The sequence below is a fragment of the Schistocerca piceifrons genome, chromosome 3 (genome assembly GCF_021461385.2).
Source record: "Schistocerca piceifrons isolate TAMUIC-IGC-003096 chromosome 3, iqSchPice1.1, whole genome shotgun sequence".
NCBI classification, from domain to species: Eukaryota; Metazoa; Arthropoda; class Insecta; order Orthoptera; family Acrididae; genus Schistocerca; species Schistocerca piceifrons.
The window spans coordinates 170,352,278-170,377,373 of NC_060140.1; the positions used below are offsets into that span (position 1 = coordinate 170,352,278).

At 38.7% G+C, this 25,096-nt stretch overlaps 1 protein-coding gene across 1 annotated transcript in view; it reads right to left on the reverse strand.

Annotated features, from left to right (window-relative positions):
- The window catches only part of LOC124788266 (pyridine nucleotide-disulfide oxidoreductase domain-containing protein 2-like), a 177,019-nt gene that overhangs the window by 136,331 nt on the left and 15,592 nt on the right, over positions 1-25,096 (reverse strand). The window contains exons 2-4 of the mRNA XM_047255471.1: positions 17,459-17,646; positions 12,547-12,702; positions 7,417-7,573 (exon numbers count right to left, since the gene is read on the reverse strand). Of these exons, the coding sequence (XP_047111427.1) occupies positions 7,417-7,573; positions 12,547-12,702; positions 17,459-17,646 (501 nt within the window). The remainder of the gene's footprint in view (positions 1-7,416; positions 7,574-12,546; positions 12,703-17,458; positions 17,647-25,096) is intronic.

Below are 25,096 nucleotides of genomic sequence, written 5' to 3' on the forward strand. Positions count from 1 at the left end.
AAAATGGGTGATTAAAAAAACTTGTAGGGACTATGCATCAGGAACTGTGCTGTAATCTGACTAGATTCTGGGGGAGCAGCCACACTATTGGAGTTAGGAGAGGAGAAAATACTGTAGGAGTATGGAAGAAAAATCAAGCAGAAATAGAAAAGTGGTGTGCCTCCCAAGCTAATGGAAATGGAATAAAAGTAAGCACAAAGAAGTTAAGCAAGCTTTACTTTTGTGGTAAACATATAAGAGGAAAAGATTTACCTATCACTGGGATTGGAGGAAAAAGCATTGCAATTTCAGCTGCAAAGAGAAGGAGAAGATTCAGAATTTACTTCCAGTGATGGATGGCTGGATAAGTGGAAAAAAACATTTGGTAATACCCAGATTACCATTAGTGGAGATGCCTTACCCACTGATGAAGAGGCTGTGTCATTGTTTAGAGATTGTCTTTCAAAGTTAATTGATGAGGAGAGATTTTCTGGCAAGTAGTTGCACAATTTTTGGCTTACAGTAATGCAACTGGCAACCAAGGCTTAGGTTTACATTAATAGGGAACCTACAGTTTTCAAATACCTGAAAAATCAGGACTCAGTAACCCTATATTACTGCCACCAAAAGAAAGTATGAATAAATTCAGAAATCTTTAAAATCTGGTTCCAAAGTGAATTTATGCCAGCTGTAGAGCAATATTTGAAACACAACAATTTGCTGAGTAGAGCTCTGCTGCTCCTTGATAATGCATCTTTGCATTGTGCTGATAGTGAACTCACACATCAAGATAAACAAAACATTATTTTTACCACCAATTATGACTGCTCTTTGTCAGCTGATGGACCAGGGCATCCTCGAAATGCTAAAGAAGAAGTATTGCTGCCATCTGCTCTGTTTATTGATACCAGCAGTTGATAATAATAAAGATTGTGTAACGATTCTGAAGAGGATTTACTTGCTAGATGTCATAAGATGGTTCACTGAAGCATGAGAAGATACTCCAAACAAATCACTTGCAAAGTCTTGGAAAATTCTTTTACACAATCACAGCTGACATTTTAACTTTGAATCTATGTGTGAAACTGAAGTCAAAGATGAAAATGATGATATAGTTTCATTACTCAAAAATTTACAGGGCTGTGAGGATGTTGATGTACAGGACATCACAGAATTGGTGGCAAATGATGAAATTGATGAACTAACTGACAATGATATCAAGGAAATGGTGACGGAGGGAAGTAACACTAAAGGAGGAGGCAAACTTAGATGACAGGAGAAATTTCATCCCACATTTGGAAGGGTTCAGGATGATTGAGGTGGCACTGCAGTATATTAGTGAGCAGGAAGAAACAATGCCAGCTGATATTTTCTGTTTGTGTAATTGGAGAGATAATGCAGCAGGGAAGAGGGCTAAAGGAGGGAAACAGTCATCTATCAAAAACTTTTTAAAACCTCAAACGTATAAGTTTCATCTTTTTTGTTAAATGTGGCTTTTCACATGTGTGTAATCATACAAATACTTTATAATGAAGATCATTTCATGTTTCTTGAAATAATTTTTGAAGGGTGCAGCATGTATATAATAAACATTTCTAACTAGCTCATATTACGTAATAAGTTAGAAAATGTTAATGAAATTGGATTTTAGTACAAAAAAGGATGTTTTGAATGGTATAGCTGGGGTCAGAAGAGAGAACTTACAGAACTTCAGCCTACCTGCCTATTTTTGTTATCCTGCTTGACTTTCTGCCACATTAGGCCAGACAGCTGGAAGTACACTGCATGCCATTTTTCCGATCTGCTCATGTGAGCTGGCTCATGATCATGCCTCAGCAGTGAGAAAGTGGCCAGCTCATAGTGAGTAATGATGTGGGAAGGGATGGAGAGAGAAGGGGAAGCAGAATTGGAACATAGTGACTCATCACAAGAAACTATTGTCAATGAGTTGCTTATGTTTATTGTATGGAAATATTTCACTTCATGGTGGCTATTTAATTTCTAAAGAGTGTTGCATTGATGAGATATGAAATGAAACTTACATTTCTTTTAATTGATGAGATGAAGAACATGGGGCAACTAAGTACAAACCCTGATAATTCTTAAGACTAGTGCAGCCTTGTGACTAATGTTTTTTCAGATGAAGTTTAAATTGTCATCAGCTTGTATTTCATGATTATTTTATTCACACATTAGACATAAAAATGTATCTGATTGAACATACTCAAAGGGGTAGTTAAATTCCCCAGTGTTTTGAACAGATCTTTAATCTGGTTTTTATTTTTTGTTATTATTTTTACAGCCTCTTTTCTGTAACTAGTAATGGGATAAATTATCACAGTACTTGGAAACAAATATCACAGAGGTAGTCAGGCCACAGTTAGAGACAGCCAGTGCTGGTCACTAAACTGTGTGATTAACGGAAGCGACTGCCACTATGTTAGAACATGCGTACCATCACTGAGCCACTCTCCAGGAAGGACTAAAGTCCAACCCATGGCCAATTAGGACAACCAGTCACTGCCTCTGTTCGCCATGATTTGGTATAACATACATACACAGCCATTACCACTAAGTCAGCAAGGAGGTGGAGCATTTAACCCCGAGTGAACTGGTCCATCATTGTTCGGCCAGCTGGGCAACATAGCTGCACTCCGTTTGTGTCCAGCATGGTTTTGGACTCTTTGCTATAACCAGGACACTGCTGGCTGCAATCCACCCTCTGCATGACTGCCCATGCCCTGGCAGACAGCACTCTACAGGCACTTCTATGAGACAGCCCACCAATGCTGGAGTCCCACTGCCACTGCTCTCCACCCAATGGTTCTGAGTTAGGCTCTGATCAACATTGTGGCATACCACAATACCTGTTGACACAACCAATAATTTGCACTGCAGAGAGCCACAATTGGTTCTGGGCCATCATTGTTGACTCAGTCCAGCATACCAATGATGCTAGCCCAGTGCTCTGCCTCCTGTGCAGTGTTTGTTAACCTCTCATTGCTACTATCTTCCCGGCTGCTACAGTGCTGGAATATTGTGTGAGAACACCAAACTCTGCCAGAGGTGAGGATGCACCTGAATGTTTGTCCAAGCTGAATAAATTAATAAAGAATTAATAAGTAAGTTGCTGTAACCTCACCAGGATCTTCTTCTACTGCACATGTGCCTTCATCTTCAGCAGGGAACTGCCACCCACACACAGTCGCCTAACCTTCTGTTATAAATATGAAAACTGTGTCAGATTTTGTTCATTTATTCCCCAGAAAACAGTTCCATAGTTAAGAACTAACTGTAAATATGAATACCATGTAACTAAAAGATGCTGTCTGTTACACACAGATGGCAGGCTCTAAGGGCATAACATGCTGATGACATTCTGTTTGTAAATATATTTGAGTGTTCACACTACTCCAACTGAGGAGCAAAATTCATTCTTACAAATAAAGACGAACCTTGAGAGAACATTGCAGAAATTATCCCCAGTTTTTCTGGGCCTTATGGAGTTGCAGATAAAGACTGGTCTAAAACTCAAAGTCTGGCACCAACTGCCAGGATACTCCTTTCGTGTCTCATCAACAATACACACATACATGGTTGTAATATATCTGGCTGACATCCATCCCAAATCCCACAGGGACCACGCCGCCTGCCCCCATCCCCTGTTGCATATCTTGCTGACAATGGTAGTTTACTTTTCGTCCAAGGACAAGCAAGACTTGCTAAAGTTTATATCCCAGGGGAACACTGAAAAATAGTCATGTTGTACTGTATGTATGCTTATCTATGTTTCATCTGTGGGTCCAAATGCAACGCTAAGAACAAAAAATGTCATTTTATGCATTAGAAAAAGGAAAAAAGGAAATTTCAAGGTAAAAAAATATGTCCTATCCAAAAGTTGGCACTTTCTCAATCTCTGTGGGGTGCAATGCAGCAACTCACGCAATTAAAAGAGTTGAGAATTTGGCAATCCTGTTGGCATGACTGTGTAATAAGGTATGCAGCTTCTAAAACACATCTTATTCACTTTTAATTATGACAGCTGACCTCAAAAAAGCAACAGCCTGTCATTAACATGATCAGATGTGAATGTTTTCAAACCAACAGCTTTATAGATGGCATCAAAGTTGAATAAAGCTTTTTTTAAAGTGTTCTCCACAATGATAAGTGTTGATAAATAGAATTTTTTGATAGTTATATTTGTTGTTATTCAATATGAATCCCCCTCCCAAAAATTCCTTTTTTCTTTTTTCCACATTTCAGATTTTTCATATTTAACATCAGCTTAACATTGCTGGCACATAAAGAAATTTGTTAATATTATCTAGCCTTATTTCCTAACTCACTGGATGAGATGCCTTTAATCATAAAAAGGTATAATTAGAATCATTAACTCAAAAAGGTGATATCCACAATCATGTTAATAATACAGAAAGATATATTTTGGATACTTTAACAAACCATGCTTAAGTCGTAGATATCAAAGTCATATATCACTGCCCATGGTTCCCCACCCCTAACAAAAGCCCTTCAGTGTATACTTATGACTCCTTTGAGATGCAGGAAGGTTTATGTACAAGGGGCGTTTGAAAAGTCCGTACAAAAATAAAAACTACTTATGTGTTTGGGGTAAACCTTTTTTATTTTTTGACACAGCCTCCTTTTAGACTTATACACTTCATCCAGCGCTGTATAATTTGTTGATCCCTTCCGCATAATAGAAATTGTCCAAGTCTGCAAAATAGCTATTAGTTGCTGCATCACTTCTTCATTTGAATAAAATCTTTGTCCCACCAGCCATTTCCTCAAATTGGGGAAAAAATAGCAGTCCGAGGGAGACAAGTCTGGAGAACAGGGGGAATGTGAAACAAGTTGGAATCCTATTTCCATTAATTTTGCGACCACAACTGCGTAGGTGTGTGCTGGTGCATTGTCGTGATGGAAAAGGACTTTTTTGTGGTCCAATAGCCGGCATTTTTCTTGCAGCTCGGTCTTCAAACAGTCCAATAACAATGAATAATATGCACCTGTACTAGTTTTACCCTTTTCCACATAGTCAATGAGGATAATCCCTTGAAAATCCCAAAAGACAGTCGCCATAACGTTTCTGGCCGAAGGAATGGTCTTCACCTTTTTTGGTGCAGATTCTCCCTTGGTAATCCATTGTTTAGATTTTTCTTTGGTCTCAGGAGTATAGTAATGTATCCATGTTTCATCCACAGTGACGAAACAACACTTAAAGTCCTGCGGATTCTTCCTGAACAGCTGCAAACCATCCTTGCAACACTTCACATGATTCCAGTTTTGGTCAAGTGTGAGCAATCGCAGAACCCATCTTGTGGATAGCTTTCTCATGTCCAAAAGTTTATGCAAAATATTATGTACCCATTGATTCAAGATGCCCACAGCACTAGCAATCTCACGCACCTCAACTCTTCTGTCATTCATCACCATATCATGGGTTTTATCAATGATTTCTGGAGTCATAACCTCCACAGGGTGTCCAGAACATACAGCATCTTTTGTACCCATATGGCCACTCTGAAAATTTTGATACCACTTATAAACTGTTATAATTGAAGGTGCAGAGTCACCATAATGCTTATCAAGCTTCTATTTAGTCTCCTGAGGTGTTTTGCCTTTCATAAAGTAATGTTTAATCACCATACGAAATTCTTTTTCGTCCTTTTTTCACAATCACTCGACTTCCTAGATTCACACGAATGCCAAACACAAGAAATAGACCAATATGGCTGAAACTTAGTTGCGTTCTTTCCAAAGATGCTACTAACTAAACATAACCTCAATACACGCCAGTTGTGCCATCTCTCGGACTTTACACGGGCTTTTCAAACACCCCTCGTAACTTCTGTAATATTTAGCTCTTGGGAAACATCTTCACATCCACCAAATCAACTTTATCAATAATGGCATATTTATAATCTTGTTTTATCTTGGGTGAATTTGTACAGAGGCAGGTCCCTGAAGTGGTAAGAGAAAATGTCTTTATCATTTTAAAAAAAAAGTTCAAATGCATTTTGTCTTTTACCCTGTGTGACAAAGCTGCCTTTTTGTCACTAATAACTTGCACTTTGTTTGTAGCTGTCTGGAATCTCCATGATCAATGGGTACACTCAAATGACTAACATGCAGATGCCATGAGTTTCAAACATCCAATGAAATACAGGCGTAAATATAATTATTTTTGTTCAGAACATTAATATTTAGCTCTAGAAGGGAAATGCTCCCATGATATTATATGGAGTGTTGAAGAAGATGAGACATATAAAGGATGAACATTAGTAAAATCGACAAACTGCAGGGATGGTTTCCTTACTGGAAATTGAGGAAAAAAGGTTCAACGGACATGTGTCCAGAAATGCATTAATGCCATGATAGATGGCGCTGACAAATGAAAGTTCCTCTGCCCACATTCTGTGAGTTCCTTGTGTGTTGCAGGCTGTGTGATTGACACAGTGTAAGGAGCAGAATGGTCTGATACTCATGTCACAAACAAGCAAAGATGATGTTCATGTATGGCCAAGCAGATGGAAATGGTCGAAAGGCAAAATAGCTATGCCAAAACCAGTACTCTCACAGATGCCAACCACATCACACAACATTTCAGGCCCTTTTTGTGCACTTGTGTGATCATGAGTCCTTTCAGACAGATGAACATACAGGAAGGCATCGGACAGTGTGCACACCAGATTGGAGGACTGGGGTCTACAGGGTATTGGGACGAACCATAGGACAAGCTCTAGGCAAGTGGACTGTCAATATGGCATTAGCCAAAGTGCAAAAATCCATGTTGTGATGTGTGAACATATGCACTTTATCCCATGGAGGCCACTTTGAACATTTGTTGTGATGTGGATGCGATTCAGCTCTGTACTGTGTTAAAGGACAATTTGTTGTTGCACGCACACCGTCCATTTCTGCAGTCATGTTCACAGGATCTTTTTTGCTACACTTCCATTCAGGAACCCATTCCTGCAGTTTTTCAGTTTTAGTAATGTTCATCCTGTATAAAAGAAGTTATTCAGTTATCTGTGATTCTAATGACAATATTCTACTACCAGAGATAAAGGAACAGATAATTATAATTAGGAACTTCATAACGTGTTCCTTTTTCAAGTTTGCACCAAGGCTAGATACAGAAGAAAATTTATGTTTTAATAACATACTATCATAACTCTATGAGGTATAAGAAAATGAAGGGAGAGAGCCATCCACCTGCAGGTGATTGCTGAGTGATGTACAGAAACATGTAACAGTACAGAAAATTGCATTAGCATCCAACTGAAGTGCACACATTTCTATATTCAATGAAAGCATTAGGGGGCTAGGCTGAGATTACAGAACACCCAGAATGATTTTCAACTGCAGTCTAAAGAAATATAAACTACTCATTTTTGAAAGCATGTATTAAGTTACCAGCAATTTTTAACACTGGCGTTGACAGGACATGCAGAATTTTTTTTATATACGTGTTTTCACTAAATATTTTCCCAATATCTGTTGGAGATGTGTCCAAGAATGGCTCCACAATCTTAACAATCTTCATTAAATGCTGCTCATACTCTGCATAAATCTGAAACATTGACAATCACTTTAACAATAATAACATTACAATAGCCTCATTTATTTTAAATTTAGACCATTCAAGTAGCTTCATTTTAGTGGACGATGATGAAGTTCAAAAATTATTTTTATTCATTCAAACTTCATGTCTTTTAGTTCCTTCAATGAGGAAAGATCCTCAGGAATGTACTGCAAGAGAAATCACAAACTATGTGGGAAAAATTTCCCAAGCAACTTCTGATCTTTTGTTACTTTTTAGTAATGTAGGAAAAGACAGATTGCTACTTATCATAAAGATTATATGTTAAGTTTCAGACAAGCAAATATTAAGAGACACTCACACACAAGCTTCCACCCTCAGTCTTTGACGGAATTGAGAAACACACACACCATTCATTCAGACAAGCAAGCACACCTCACACACACACACACACACACACACACACACACACACACACACACACACACACACACATAATTGCCAACTGGAGCAGCTCAGGCAAGAATGCCCAACAGCCTGGGCTTTTTGGCCCAAGTGACCAGAGTTGGCAGTTTCGTGTATGTGAGGTGTGCTTGCTTGTGTGAGTGCATGGTGCATATTTCTCAATTTCTGATGAAAGCTGTGGCCGGAAGCTTATGTGTAAGTATCTTTAACTGCACCTGTCTGCAACTTAATGTGTCATCTTTACAGGAAGTAGCAATCTATCTTTTACTACATTGTTGATATTCCTACTTGGAGTTTCCATCATTTGATTTTGCTACTTTTTTATCTCCTGGAACATTTTCTATTAATTTCTAATACATATACAGAGGTATGTGTTTCTATTATTTCTAAAGCACAGTGGGTATTCATTGCTGGCATGCAGAAGAGGTGGCACACAATTTAAGGTTTGGAGAAGGTCACAGAAAATACCAACAGATTAATTTCTCTTATTTATCTCTATCAGGACTTCATTTGTGACACCTTGTATAGCATTCTTTGTGAAGAATACTTTACAAAAGCCAATCTGGGAGGCAGTTGAGTAGTACTGCTCAGAATAATGAGTCAGTATTCAGTCATAGGCCGCTTCCTCAAAAACTAATTAGACATTTTTTCTTCAATCCAGTTTTATAGATGGCTACATAAGATTTCAGGCTCTCAGGAAATTCATCTGAGTACAAAGAGAGCTTAACGGCAGTCCGCACAACATTGCAATATTATGCTGGAAACACTGGTATACCCAGCAGAAATACTGCATTTGAGTGACTCGATGAATTTTGTAATCTTCTTAGAGGGTTCATTTTTTGAAACTAATGTATATTGCTGGTGTAAGTAGTGTTTGCCAAAAGTAAATATAATGCATCTGTATTTGGTTGTTTACTACCAGATGCAATATTTCCCTGAGAAGTAGTCATTGAACTTGGGGGGCTGTGACTGAAATCTTTCATCATCTTAGCCCCAAAAATTTTCAAGAAATTCTGCTTCATTTGTATTACTATTTTTGTCTGTCTTTTGTTAATAATAATGAAAACTGTTTATGATTTATTCTTGGATTGTTTTATCTCTTGTACATAGCACATGTGTTTCATTTTTTAAATAAAAACTGAAGGATTTTACAATACTAGTCATAATCAAATTTCAACCCTAGACTACACATATTCTTCTGAATCAAATTCAGCTCTCTCTTCCTAGCACAAAGTACTTTAATCACAAGAGTTATCCATCCTAGTCCCTACTTTCATTTAGTTTTATCCACATGTGTTTCAACTGAAAACAGAATTCATATGCTGTAGGAATATGTTTAACAAAGAGTTAAATTTTCTGTGGGCACAGTCTAATTCATAAATCTTTTCCCAGCAGTCTTCTCATAATTTTTGTCCAGTCACTATGATTGAGTCACTGTTTATGATTGTATGATGCAGTACATTCCTTTCAAGAATGTACCCATAATCTGAGGTACAGTCAAACAACTCTATTTTGTTGAAGGGTGATGGAGGGAGGAAATGAAGCACATATTATTAAAAAATAAAACTCAAAATTACTGTAAACACTATATTAATTTTCCACCAAAATACTAATGTTAACATTTTTCAATAATTGCCTACTACCTATAACTTGCATCTTTAACAAGTATAATTTGCATGAGACTTGTACAAATTATTTATCTGTCATGTAACATCCAGATACATGTTAGTACATTCTATATCCACATTTTTAGTGGTTTTTGACACTGGCTGATGACACATGGAAAAATATCATAAACTGAAGGTAAAACAGTAATAGAAACTTTTAAAACTTACAATCAGAACTATCTAGTATTTTCAGCTGCAAGAACAGTGCTGAACTGCAAATTAAGTTTGAGATTTTGTGACAAATAGCTTAGGGTAGCCTGCTACTAGTCAATATCCGTTACATTTTCTAGCTTTCTTCAGACTGTTTTTTTTTTCTCCCTGTGATGGTGTGACCCTCACTGGATGTACCCTGGTTTCCTTCTATGATCTGAATCTAGATGTTCAACATATTTAATTGTTAAAAATTGGCCATTATGATCAAACAAAACATTTAATGTCACTTTTACATCTAAATAATTGGAGATAGTCGAGTCTATAGACAAAGTGTCAGCGGCTGTTGCAGTATGTCATTCAGTTATCACTGGGAAATTTACTGTGACAAATAACCCAACACTGGGAAATTCACTGTTGTGGCAAATAACCCAAAACTACACACCAACAACTATAGTGGTGCTGTATACATGGTAGCTGGATACCAGTGTGCATGTCAATGAATGCAGAAATAGGTGGAGCCACCCAGGATGGAGAATGAAACACAACACACAGACTACAAGACAACAGAACCCAGACAAGGACAAACAACCATACAATAATGAGGTGCTATGAAAGCAGTTGCCACAACGATGGCAACAAGATCAAGAGCAGCAGAGAGGCAAATCCAAGACAAAACCAGAGAGAATAACCAGGTGACACACAAGGTAGCTGATAAGAGAAGTGGTCCTTGATTAGTGCTGTTTTTGTGGTTTTCAATTCAAAGACTGGTTTGATGCAGCTTCCTACACTACTATATTCAGTGCAAATCTCTTCATCTCTGCAAAACTATTGCAACCCACACCATTTCAGCCTGCTTGCTGTATTCATGTCTAAGTCTCACCCTCCAATTTTAGCCCTCACCCCACACACTTCACTCCATTACCAAATGGACTATTTCACAGTGCCTTAGTCTATGATCTATCAACTGATTCATTTCTTTTAGTCAAGCCGTGTCATAACTTTTTTCCAAATTTGAATTGGTACATCCTCACTAGTTATTTGATCTACCCATCTAACCTTCCATGTTATCTGTAGCACCACATCTCAAAAGCTTCTGTTCTCTTCTTGTCTTAAATAGTGGGTTTTTGTCCACATTTCACTTCCATACAATTCTACACTCCAGACAAAGACCTTCAAAAAAGACTTTCTATCACTTAAATTTGTATTAGATATTAACAAATCACTCTTTTTCAGAAATTATTTTCTTGCTATTGTCAATCCACATTTTATATTCTCGCCACTTTGGCCATCATCAGTTATTTTACTGCCTGAATGACAAAACTCATCTACTACTTTTATTGTCTCATTTTGTAACCTAATTTCCTTAGCACTGCTTGATTTAATTAATCTACAGTCCATTAGTTATATGTTTTATAAGAAACAGTGTATCAACCACTGATGATATTGATTAAATGTAAACTGGACAATGGATGACAAAATAAATAAATAAATCATTAGTGTTGTTTTATTTATTGATATTCATCTAGTAATCTCGTTTCAGGACACCATACATTACATCCATTGCTCTTCAAAGTCCTTTGCCATCACTGACAGAATTACAATGTCATACAAAAATATCAAAGTTTTCATTTCTTCTCCTTGAACTTTAATTGCACTGCTAAATTTCCCCTTAGTTTCTTTCACAGCTTGTTCAGTGTACAAACCTACTAACATTAGAAACCACTTCTATCTGACAAAAAATCAATGTTTAATTTTCCACAACAATTCTCCATTCAATTCTACAAAAATGTCTCGCTGGTGGGATGTAAACAGCTAATACCATCAACTTTTGTGTTTCCCAACCCAATAGTGATGGTTATTAGTTTTTCATCAATACATCTAGCACCAAAGTTTTAGACAATTTTGGTCAAAGATCTGCAACTGGTGCTTCTGAAAAATTCAGTATTTGTTTCACTAGAAGTATGAGAGAAAGGTAATTTGGAAGGAAAGAAATGCACTAAAATGAGAAGAATTATTAATCATAGTAACAATAGTATCAGAAGAAATAGTTTAATAACAAGATGTTGTTGGGTGATCTATTTGATGATGTCTTTTTGGCCAATAGTTCTGGACTGTATTTCATTCTCTGTTAATACATTTTCAGGTCTTCTTGCTATCTCTTTTCCTCATCCACATCAAAATAAAGAAGGATGGAATGTGAGGTTCTGTCAACAATGAATTTTTTGAATGTGGAGCACGAGCTCAGACTGAGGACAGATGAGGAAGGAAACTTGTTACGTCTTGTTCAGAGGAATGGTTGCAAACTTTGCCATAAGTAGTTTAGAGAAACCATGAAAAAGCTACATCTGGATGTGTAAATGGGAATTTGAAACTACCACAGATCTTCTGAAATGAGTGTCTTAACAACTGCATCATCTTACTCTGTTAGACTAAGGAAAATATGTTTCAAAATGTTTAAAAATACAGTCAGTGTGTGTATGTCTATATGTGTGATGGGAGGGGAGGGGAGGGGAGCACACTTGTACCTCCCCTATCACAACTGTCATTCTGTGATGTGTGGTGCATACAATTAATTATTCATATCTATATAGGGTTACATTACTTTGTGATATTTTGAGTTGTGAGTTTATTTGCTAGTTATTCCAGTATGTAAATAACAACAAGGAAATAACACTTGTGTAGTGATGTGCACATAAGTGAAGGCAATAACCAACTTACCTCTGCATCAAGATGTGAAAATTTAGCAATTTGTTCTTTATTATAGCTGTCATCTTGACCAAGTGTGAGAGATCGAGGACTGTTTGATTTCCAGAAATCTGGTCTCAGTGGTGTGTACAAGTTTGGATTGCGCTCATACACTTTCAGCCCATGATTCTAAACATAAAAATTGTTTGTTACTAAACCAGTTATCAATTATATGCATTCATTGTGTACTCATAATCTTCCTACAGTTGATCACATGCTAATTAAATTCTGTCTCTCTGTGTTATATATAGACTGTACAAGACACTAAACAGGCAATATACTACCACAAATGTCATTCACTCAAGGACAAGAATGCAGGCAAAGTCATGTCATAGAAGTGATTTCTTTAATGGACAACAATGGTTTGTTTTAGGGCACCAACACACATGAACCATTTTGAATGAGACGGTCCCAATCTGCGTAAATCATATGTACCTCATAAAGGCCATTGCTCACGAGAGAGAACTATATCTATCTTTCATTGAAAAGCAGATGAGTTAGGAAGAAACTACATAGCTTTGAAGTTCTAATTAGAAATCTGGACCCTGATATACTTATTGTCACAGAGCATCAGAAATTTCTGGATAATATGTATTATTAAAAACTGCTGAATTATGCCTAGGTACATTTTGCTGCAGAAAGCAGCTTATAAATGGTGAATGCTTCAACCACTCTCTGAGGTGGTTGCAATTCCCAATGAAAGTTATCTGACCCTTTTGAGTGTAGAGCAACCATGGTTTCTGATATGGTATACAGGGTGGAACCATGAGGAACTTTTCAAAATGTTCAATGAAATCTGAATGTGGCCTGAAGTAGGACTGTCAATATTTTTAAAGATATTGGGAATATAATAAATCAGTGTCTAAAAAAATATCATTATTGGCCCTTGATATATAAAAAAAATTATCAATGTATTGACAGCAAAAAAATTAACATACCAGGGGAAAAAATTGTAAATATACTGCCAGATTTAGAGCTATATATTTAAGTACTGATTTATTATTAGATATTCTGTACATCAACAAGCTGGCAGCCTGCTTATCCCCCTTAGAGCGAGTATAGAAAGGAAAAGGATGCACTTTCACGCCTGGTGACAACCACTTTGCTAACAATGGTAAATAAAGGTAAGTGGCACAATAAAAGATGTCTGATGGTTCATTGTTCGGTTTCATCACATATCAGATTTGTCTGGAACACTTCATGTCAACTTCCCTGTTTTTTCACTTCTTCAAATGCCAGAGACCTAACAGCTGTAGTGTCAAAATTACATGGTGGAGATAAAAGTTACAGTTTTTGTTGGTAGTGCCGAGTGCCGATTACATCAGCATTTCCTCTCACATGTTTCTGTCCGCTGCAAAGACCCGTCTTGTCATTTAGATTTTTGTTCATCAGTTCCAACACCTGTTTTTGAAGAAAGCCAATGTGAAGAAGTACCACACTAGTTGCATTAAAAATTGTTTTTTAATGCAACTGATGTGCTATTTCTTCATATCGGCTATATTGTTATTCCATTCACACCACCACCCCCCAGGGCCATCAGACTTCTTCTTTGTACCATCTATATTTGCTTCACACAGTCAAAGAGAAATACTGGATGTGATGAAAGCTCAAAAAGTAGTGAGACTCCTTCACACAGCGAAACTAAAATTATGTTCTACTACAATTTTAAAAGAACAACTTCAAATATTTATCAAAAATTGAGAAAAAATACAATATATAATAAAAATATTGGCATTCAATACTACAATTTTGATATTGATGTATCAGTGAAAAAATATCTCCAATATATATCAATATTTTTTGGAAAAAATAGTGATATATCGATATTTTACGAACACCCTAGTCTGAAGCAGCAAAGGGTGTTTCATGTAGGCTTCCAACATTGAAATGTACATGGATAAAATGGCAAAAAATCCCTCTAAGACACCCAATTGAGCAACACCCTCAGTGTCACCCACGCAGCTTTGTCAGGCACTTTAAAAATGTCACTGTAGAGATACAGCCATTCACTGATTCTTGGCTGCAGGTGCAACAGGCAACTGTTTTGACACACTTCAGCAGAGTTGCACTACATCACTGAACTAGCACTTGCTACCTGCATGTAAAATCTAAAATCTAAAATGCCAGAACCTAGGAATTGGTGAATGGTTGTTTTTGCATAGGAAAATTTTAAAGAGCCCAACAAAAGTGTGTGGGTGACACAGAGGGTGCTGCTGAACTGGGTGTTTTACAGTGGGATTATCAGGCCTGTTAGTCATGGATTTTGATGAAGCTTAGATATGTTATAGAAGGTCCTGTCCAGAATACCCAGCTAGCAGATTTTCATGTGACAGCCCATGGTTTCCGAGAAAATGAACGCTGAAGTTTGATGCGTACATCCTACACTTATAACATTACCAAATTTTTGACAAAGCAAGTGTAGTACAACAGCTAAGGTTTGTGGATACCATGCTGGCAGTATGGGTGCAAATACTGTCTGCGTACTTTTTTTCTCAACTTTATCACTTTGAGTGAAGATTCCATAAAAATAGATTCTTCAATTTTGCATCAATTTAGCACATCAACTTTCCCAGGGATGATAAAATATGCATGGGTCACACCAAAGCTAGTCAAAAAAATAGTATCCATTTTGAGTTAAAACAAAGTGTATTTTCCACTATCTTTTCTGAGAAATCCATGTGCCTGCAAAGCAGTAGCTTTCAGTAGACGTGTGGTGCTCTACTAACTTGTGTTTCAGTTACTACAACAAATATGATCCACAATTCTGTTCTAGAACAACAAGTGGTTGTGAGTAATAATAATTGTGTAATCTATCCAGTAACAAACAGAACACACATTTGAAGAAAGTTTGCTGTAATTACTGACATGTATGGCAAAAATGACTATTTTTTAATAATTTTGCATGACACCTACTACTTAATGATATTCTATATGATGAATTCGAAGGAAAAACCATACAAAGGTAGGATTTAAACATGTGCTGCCAGTGTGGCAGTCGAGAACTTTAGATGCTATGCAATGCTATGCTCACTTTGCTGAAACAAGTCTAACATATAAAACTTCAACATTGATTTTCTCAGAAAGTAGGGGCCATCACATGAAAAGCTGCTAGCCAGATAATGGGAACTTCGTTGTTTTATTCATTATGTCTCAATGTTGTACGCCTGCTACACCAGCCCCCCCCCCCCCCCCCCCCCTCCCCCCACCACTTCCGTGCTCACACCACAAGAGGGCATATGACAGCAGAAGCATCCTTGTTGCTTCAGGTCACATTCAAATTTCACCAAATTGTTTCAGAAGATCCCTGATGGTTCCATCCTGTATACCAGAGCAAAATCTGTGGTTGTGCTACACTTCAAAAGGGTCGGATCATGTTCAACGGGATTGCAGCTCCACAATGTCCTAAGAGATGAGTTGAATCACCCTGTGGGTTATCAGCAATGTCAAAGACTGTCAAGAACATCATCTTATTGCCTATCAAACTGTGATTGTTGTTTTCAACCGCAAAATGTGTAGGAATCAACACCCCCAAGGTAATGGGTTGTTTCACTGGCATTCTTTATGCCACCCCCTGAGGTCTTTTCACATTGATTCTGAGTGATGGCATGTCTGAAATGTTTTCCTTGGCCACCCACAAGAAAACCGTGAGATTTAAAAACTGGGCATCATGGTTCTGACCTCCACCACACAGGCATTGTGAGAAGGTGTGAAATGTGGTAAGAGGGGGTGTGACAACCTTCGCTTCATGTGACACATCTGCAGTGGCCTTGAGCAGAACTGTGGTGATATTTGGTGCCAATGTGACATCACTAATCCACCTTAAACCTGACATGAACTTCTGAGCTCTGGCCTTTTTTTTCCTGTTTAGATACTGTGCTGTTTGAAGCATTGCTGAGAATGAGGGTGAAATTATAGGGTGCCACATTTTTGCACCACTACAGAGGAAGGGTGTACACACAATTGAGTCAAATTACTAACTTCTGCACTGCAACGGGAGAAAATTACAGAATCTTGAAAAAAAGGATCCTTTAATTGTGCTGCACAGTGTATATGTATAATTTTGATGTTCACTGATGTGTGTTTAGCAGAGTGTTACAGTAAAATATACAGTCCAAGGTATCTTCAAAATTTCGATTGATGTCAGCATGCTAGAGCAGGTGATGGCAGGATTTATTGGCCTTATCTAGCCAAAACTGCATTTATCATTACATTGTTTAATTATGCAATTTTATGTTTGTATTAAACCGAGCACAACTCACACACACCTGACCACCGTCATCTCCAGGTGTTGTGCAGTGAGAAGTGATAGCTGTGGTGGGTAGTAGGGGTGCAGAAAAGGCATGATATGGGGAGGGGACAGGATAGCAGGGTAGGTGTGGGGAAAGATCCTATAGCGCAGGCACGATGAGGGGACAGTGTGGTAGTAGGAAGACTCCAGTTGTCATGAGCTGTGAAGCAAACTCAAGAATACTGTGTTGCATGGCATGCTTCACAAGTGGGTGGTCTGACTGCCCCTTGGCCGCAGCTTAGTGGTGGACACTCGTATGGACAGATAGCTTGCTAGATGTCATGCTCATGTACAATGCTGCACAGTGGTTGCAGCAATGTTGGTTTTTTTCACAGTTGACCCTGTCTTTGATGAAGTAAGAAAAGCCCTTGATAGAACTGGAGTATGCCAACAAATAAATTTAAAAAAAAATGAGCATTATGGCATTTCAGAATCTCCAAATTGCTTTACTATGTTCATTGACGTAATATTGGATATAAAAGAAAATAGCAACTTCTGCACCCCTCCCACTTTTTCAAATGTTGCACAGGGATGTCTGCACAAATATCAGTATAGTCTCTATTACTACAAACAATATGTGAGTATTTGAATACAAACCTCAAGCTGAAGATCCTTGTATATTTGTGGTCTCAAAAGACTGAGAACATAGGATGCACGTGAAAACTTGAAACCAGGAATGATTTCTTCAGTTACAGCTGCACCTCCCACAACATGCCGCCGCTCTAAAATGCAGACATTACAGCCAGCCTTTTGTAGATATGCTCCACATACAAGTCCATTATGTCCTGTGAATCACACCACTGCTTCAGCCACTCATGTAAGACAAGGTTTTATTTTAATGAAAAAATAGTGTATTTGTTTATTTATTTATTGCAAAGGGCATTCTGTGGAATATGTTAATAACCATCACTATTTAGTGAAATGTCTTTACACGTGCCATTGTTTACATTATACCTAGGATTTTCCCTTATCTTATGTCATGACTGTACAAATCTTAGAGAAAATTTTTGAGTGTTTTGCACTTTTATACTTCATTTACTATATACCTAGAATTTTGCAATATCTTATGATACTAATAAACAAATCTTAAAAGAAATTATACAGTGTTTTATAAATTACTACAAAATGTTTCTACAAGAAACAATAGTTATATTGCTTAATTAAGTGAAATATATTGTTGTTGTTGTTGTGGTCTTCAGTCTTGAGACTGGTTTGATGCAGCTCTCCAAGCTACTCTATCCTGTGCAAGCTTCTTCATCTCCCAGTACCTACTGCAACCTACATCCTTCTGAATCTGCTTAGTGTATTCATCTCTTGGTCTCCCTCTACGATTTTTACCTTCCACGCTGCCCTAAAATGCTAAATTTGTGATCCCTTGATGCCTCAAAGCATTTCCTACCAACCGATCCCTTCTTCTAGTCAAGTTGTGCCACAAACTTCTCTTCTCCCCAATCCTATTCAATACCTCCTCATTAGTTACGTGATCTACCCACCTTATCATCAGCATTCTTCTGTAGCACCACATTTCAAAAGCTTCTATTCTCTTCTTGTCCAAACTGGTTATCGTCCATGTTTCACTTCCATACATGGCTACACTCCATACAAATACTTTCAGAAAAAACTTCCTGACACTTAAATCTATACTCGATGTTAACAAATTTCTCTTCTTCAGAAACGATTTCCTTGCCATTGCCAGTCTACATTTTATATCCTCTCTACTTCGACCATCATCAGTTATTTTACTCCCTAAATAGCAAAACTCCTTTACTACTTTAAGTGTCTCATTTCCTAATCTAATCCCCTCAGCATCACCCGATTTAATTGGACTACATTCCATTATCCTCATTTTGCTTTTGTTGATGTTCATCTTATATCCTCCTTTCAAGACACTGTCCATTCCATTCATCTGCTCTTCCAAGTCCTTTGCTGTCTCTGACAGAATTACAATGTCATCGGCGAACCTCAAAGTTTTTACTTCTTCTCCATTAATTTTAATACCTACTCCGAATTTTTCTTTTCTTTCCTTTACTGCTTGCTCAATATACAGATTGAATAACATCGGCGAGAGACTACAACCCTGTCTCACTCCTTTCCCAACCACTGCTTCCCTTTCATGCCCCTCGACTCTTATAACTGCCATCTGGTTTCTGTACAAATTGTAAATAGCCTTTCGCTCCCTGTATTTTACCCCTGCCACCTTTAGAATTTGAAAGAGGGTATTCCAGTTAATGTTGTCAAAAGCTTTCTCTAAGTCTACAAATTCTAGAAACGTAGGTTTGCCTTTCCTTAATCTTTCTTCTAAGATAAGTCGTAAGGTTAGTATTGCCCCACATGTTCCAACATTTCTACGGAATCCAAACTGATCTTCCCCGAGGTCCGCTTCTACCAGTTTTTCCATTCGTCTGTAAAGAATTCGCGTTAGTATTTTGCAGCTGTGACTTATTAAACTGATAGTTCGGTAATTTTCACATCTGTCAACACCTGCTTTCTTTGGTATTGGAATTATTATATTCTTCTTTCCATTTTAAATTTTCTAACCTACCTGCCCGATTAAGGGATCTGACATTCCATGCTCCGATCCGTAGAACGCCAGTTCTCTTTCTCCTGATAACGACATCCTCTTGAGTAGTCCCCGCCCGGAGATCCGAATGGGGGACTATTTTACCTCCGGAACATTTTACCCAAGAGGACGCCATCATCATTTAATCATACAGTAAAGCTGCATGTCCTCGGGAAAAATTACGGCTGTAGTTTCCCCTTGCTTTCAGCCGTTCGCAGTACCAGCACAGCAAGGCCGTTTTGGTTAATGTTACAATGCCAGATCAGTCAATCATCCAGACTGTTGCCCCTGCAACTACTGAAAAGGCTGCTGCCCCTCTTCAGGAACCACATGTTTGTCTGGCCTCTCAACAGATACCCCTCCGTTGTGGTTGCACCTACGGTACGGCCATCTGTATCGCTGAGGCACGCAAGCCTCCCCACCAACGGCAAGGTCCATGGTTCATGGGGGGGAGGTGAAATATATTAAGCAATGGAAATCAGGGTTGCATCATTATAATTAAAATATTATAATCTTCAAAGAGATATCAAGACTTTAAATTACTAAAATCTGACAGCAGCAAAATAATTATGGCAGTAACTAAAAGAAAACTGAATTATGTAGGAAACCAGTTCAACTGGAAAATGGTGCATTGTTGATGGAACTAAGTCAAATGGGGCTTTAAGGACGAAGGAGACAACAAATGCGACTGTGGTGAAGTTCAGGATATGGAACACCTTCTACAGTGTTCCATCTGCCCCACAAGGTGTACCCTTGATGAACTATGACTTGAGAAGAGAAAAATATTGGACTTGGCCAGACATTGGGCTGAGAGCCTTTGAAACAAATCTCCGGACACGAAAAAGTAAATAAGTATGCTGATTGTGATTAAATGTCTACCTGAGCACAAATCTCCTTTCCTTTCCATCAAAATATAGTAACTTGGATAATGTGAACCATGCCATCATTCTCATTCCACATTCATTGGCTAAACAATCTGTATAAGAGACTATATTACTATATCTAAAAACAAAGATGATGTGACTTACCAAACGAAAGCGCTAGCAGGTCGATAGACACACAAACAAACACAAACATACACACAAAATTCCAGCTTTCGCAACCAACGGTTGCTTTATCAGGAAAGAGGGAAGGAGAGGGAAAGATGAAGGGATGTGGGTTTCAAGGGAGAGGGTAAGGAGTCATTCCAATCCTGGGAGCGGAAAGACTTACCTTAGGGGGAAAAAAGGACAGGTATACACTCGCACACACACCCATATCCAACCGCACATACACAGACACAAGCAGACATTTGTAAAGGCAAAGAGTTTCGGCAGAGATGTCAGTCGAGGCAGAAGTACAAATGCAAAGATGTTGTTGAAAGACAGGTGAGGTATGAGCGGCGGCAACTTGAAATTAGTGGAGGTTGAGGCCTGGCGGATAACGAGAAGAGAGGATATACTGAAGGGCAAGTTCCCATCTCCAGAGTTCTGACAGGTTGGTGTTAGTGGGAAGTATCCAGATAACCCAGATGGTGTAACACTGTGCCAAGATGTGCTGGCCATGCACCAAGGCATGTTTAGCCACAGAGTGATCCGAAGTATCCAGATAACCCGGCCGGTGTAACACTGTGCCAAGATGTGCTGGCCGTGCACCAAGGCATGTTTAGCCACAGAGTGATCCTCATTACCAACAAACACTGTCTGCCTGTGTCCATTCATGTGAATGGACAGTTTGTTGCTGGTCATTCCCACATAGAAAGCTTCACAGTGTAGGCAGGTCAGTTGGTAAATCACGTGGGTGCTTTCACTCGTAGCTCTGTCTTCGATCGTGTACACCACCCGGGTTACAGGACTGGAGTAGGTGGTGGTGGGAGGGTGCATGGGACAGGTTTTATACTGGGGGCGGTTACAAGGGTAGGAGGTTGTTGTTGTTGTTGTTGTTGTTATGGTCTTCAGTCTTGAGACTGGTTTGATTCAGCTCTCCATGCTACTCTATCCTGTGCAAGCTTCTTCATCTCCTAGTACCTACTGCAACCTACATCCTTCTGAATCTACTTAGTGTATTCATCTCTTGGTCTCCCTCTACGATTTTTACCCTCCACGCTGCCCTCCAATACAAAATTAGTGATCCCTTGATGCCTCAGAACATGTCCTACCAACCGATCCCTTCTTCTGGTCAAGTTGTGCCACAAACTTCTCATCTCCCCAATCCTACTCAATACTTCCTCATTAGTTACGTGATCTACCCCTCTAATCTTCACCATTCTTCTGTAGCACCACATTTCAAAAGCTTCTATTCTCTTCTTGTCCAAACTATTTATTGTCCATGTTTCACTTCCATACATGGCTACACTCCATACAAATACTTTCAGAAAAAACTTCCTGACACTTAAATCTACACTCGATGTTAACAAATTTCTCTTCTTGAGAAACACTTTCCTTGCCATTGCCAGTCTACATTTTATATCCTCTCTACTTCGACCATCATCGGTTATTTTGCTCCCCAAATAGTAAAACTCCTTTACTACTTTCAGTGTCTCATTTCCTAATCTAATTCCCTCAGCATCACCCGACTTAAATCGACTACATTCCATTATCCTCGTTTTGCTTTTGTTGATGTTCATCTTATATCCTCCTTTCAAGACACTGTCCATTCCATTCATCTGCTCTTCCAAGTCCTTTGCTGTCTCTGACAGAATTAGAATGTCATCGGCGAGCCTCAAAGTTTTTATTTCTTCTCCATGGATTTTAATACCTACTCCGAATTTTTCTTTTGTTTCCTTTACTGCTTGCTCAATATACAGATTGAACAACATCGGGGAGAGGCTACAACCCTGTCTTACTCCCTTCCCAACCACTGCTTCCCTTTCATGTCCCTCGACTCTTATAACTGCAATCTGGTTTCTGTACAAATTGTAAATAGCCTTTCGCTCCCTGTATTTTACCCCTGCCACCTTTAGAATTTGAAAGAGGGTATTCCAGTCAACATTGTCAAAAGCTTTCTCTAAGTCTACAAATGCTAGAAACGTAGGTTTGCCTTTCCTTAATCTTTCTTCTAAGATAAGTCGTAAGGTCAGTATTGCCTCACATGTTCCAGTGTTTCTATGGAATTCAAACTGACCTTCCCCGAGGTTGGCTTCTACTAGTTTTTCTATTCGTCTGTAAAGAATTCGTGTTAGTATTTTGCAGCTGTGACTTATTAAACTGATAGTTCGGTAATTTTCACATCTGTGAACACCTGCTTTCTTTGGGATTGCAATTATTATATTCTTCTTGAAGTCTGAAGGTATTTCGCCTGTTTCATACATCTTGCTCACCAAATGGTAGAGTTTTGTCAGGACTGTGTCTCCCAGGGCCGTCAGTAGTTCCAATGGAATGTTGTCTACTCTCGGGGCCTTGTTTCGACTCAGGTCTTTCAGTGCTCTGTCAAACTCTTCACGCAGTATCTTATCTCCCATTTCATCTTCATCTACATCCTCTTCCATTTCCATTATATTGTCTTCAAGTACATTGCCCTGGTATAAACCCTCTATATACTCCTTCCACCTTTCTGCCTTCCCTTCTTTGCTTAGAACTGGGTTGCCATCTGAGCTCTTGATATTCATACAAGTGGTTCTCTTATCTCCAAAGGTCTCTTTAATTTTCCTGTAGGCAATATCTATCTTACCCCTAGTGAGACAAGCCTCTACATCCTTACATTTGTCCTCTAGCCATCCCTGCTTAGCCATTTTGCACTTCATGTCGATACCATTTTTGGGACGTTTGTATTCCTTTTTGCCTGCTTCATTTACTGCATTTTTATATTTTCTCCTTTCATCAATTAAATTCAATATTTCTTCTGTTACCCAAGGATTTCTACTAGCCCTCGTCTTTTTACCTACTTGTTCCTCTGCTGCCTTCACTACTTCATCCCTCAAAGCTACCCATTCTTCTTGTACTGTATTTCTTTCCCACATTCCTGTCAATTGTTCCCTTATGCTCTCCCTGAAACTCTGTACAACCTCTGGTTCTTTCAGTTTATCCAGGTCCCATCTCCTTAAATTCCCACCTTTTTGCAGTGTCTTCAGTTTCAAACTGGAGTTCATAACCAATAGATTGTGGTCAGAATCCACATCTGCCCCTGGAAATGTCTTACAACTTAAAACCTGGTTCCTAAATCTCTGTCTTACCATTATATTATGTATCTGATACCTTTTAGTATCTCCAGGATTCTTCCAGGTATACAACCTTCTTTTATGATTCTTGAACCAAGTATTAGCTATGATCAAGTTATGCTCTGCGAAAAATTCTACCAGGCGGCTTCCTCTTTCATTTCTTAGCCCCAATCCATATTCACCTACTATGTTTCCTTCTCTCCCTTTTCCTACTGACGAATTCCAGTCACCCATGACTATTAAATTTTTGTCTCCCTTCATAATCTGAATAATTTCTTTTATTTCATCATACATTTCTTCAATTTCTTTGTCATCTGCAGAGCTAGTTGGCATATAAACTTGTACTACTGTGGTAGGCATGGGCTTTGTGTCTATCTTGGCCACAATAATGCGTTCACTATGCTGTTTGTAGTAGCTAACCCACACTCCTATTTTTTTATTCATTATTAAACCTACTCCTGCATTACCCCTATTTGATTTTGTATTTATATTCCTGTAATCACCTGACCAAAAGTCTTGTTCCTCCTGCCACCGAACTTCACTAATTCCCACTATATCTAACTTTAACCTATCCATTTCCATTTTAAATTTTCTAACCTACCTGCCCGATTAAGGGATCTGACATTCCACGCTCCGATCCGTAGAACGCCAGTTCTCTTTCTCCTGATAACGACGTCCTCTTGAGTAGTACCCGCCCGGAGATCCGAATGGGGGACTATTTTACCTCCGGAACATTTTACCCAAGAGGACGCCATCATCATTTAATCATACAGTAAAGCTGCATGTCCTCGGGAAAAATTACGGCTGTAGTTTCCCCTTGCTTTCAGCCGTTCGCAGTACCAGCACAGCAAGGCCGTTTTGGTTAATGTTACAAGGCCAGATCAGTCAATCATCCAGACTGTTGCCCCTGCAACTACTGAAAAGGCTGCTGCCCCTCTTCAGGAACCACATGTTTGTCTGGCCTCTCAACAGATACCCCTCCGTTGTGATTGCACCTACGGTACGGCCATCTGTATCGCTGAGGCACGCAAGCCTCCCCACCAACGGCAAGGTCCATGGTTCATGGGGGGGAGGTGAAATATATTAAGCAATGGAAATCAGGGTTGCATCATTATAATTAAAATATTATAATCTTCAAAGAGATATCAAGACTTTAAATTACTAAAATCTGACAGCAGCAAAATAATTAGGGCAGTAACTAAAAGAAAACTGAATTATGTAGGAAACCAGTTCAACTGGAAAATGGTGCATTGTTGATGGAACTAAGTCAAATGGGGCTTTAAGGACGAAGGAGACAACAAATGCGACTGTGGTGAAGTTCAGGATATGGAACACCTTCTACAGTGTTCCATCTGCCCCACAAGGTGTACCCTTGATGAACTATGACTTGAGAAGAGAAAAATATTGGACTTGGCCAGACATTGGGCTGAGAGCCTTTGAAACAAATCTCCGGACATGAAAAAGTAAATAAGTATGCTGATTGTGATTAAATGTCTACCTGAGCACAAATCTCCTTTCCTTTCCATCAAAATATAGTAAC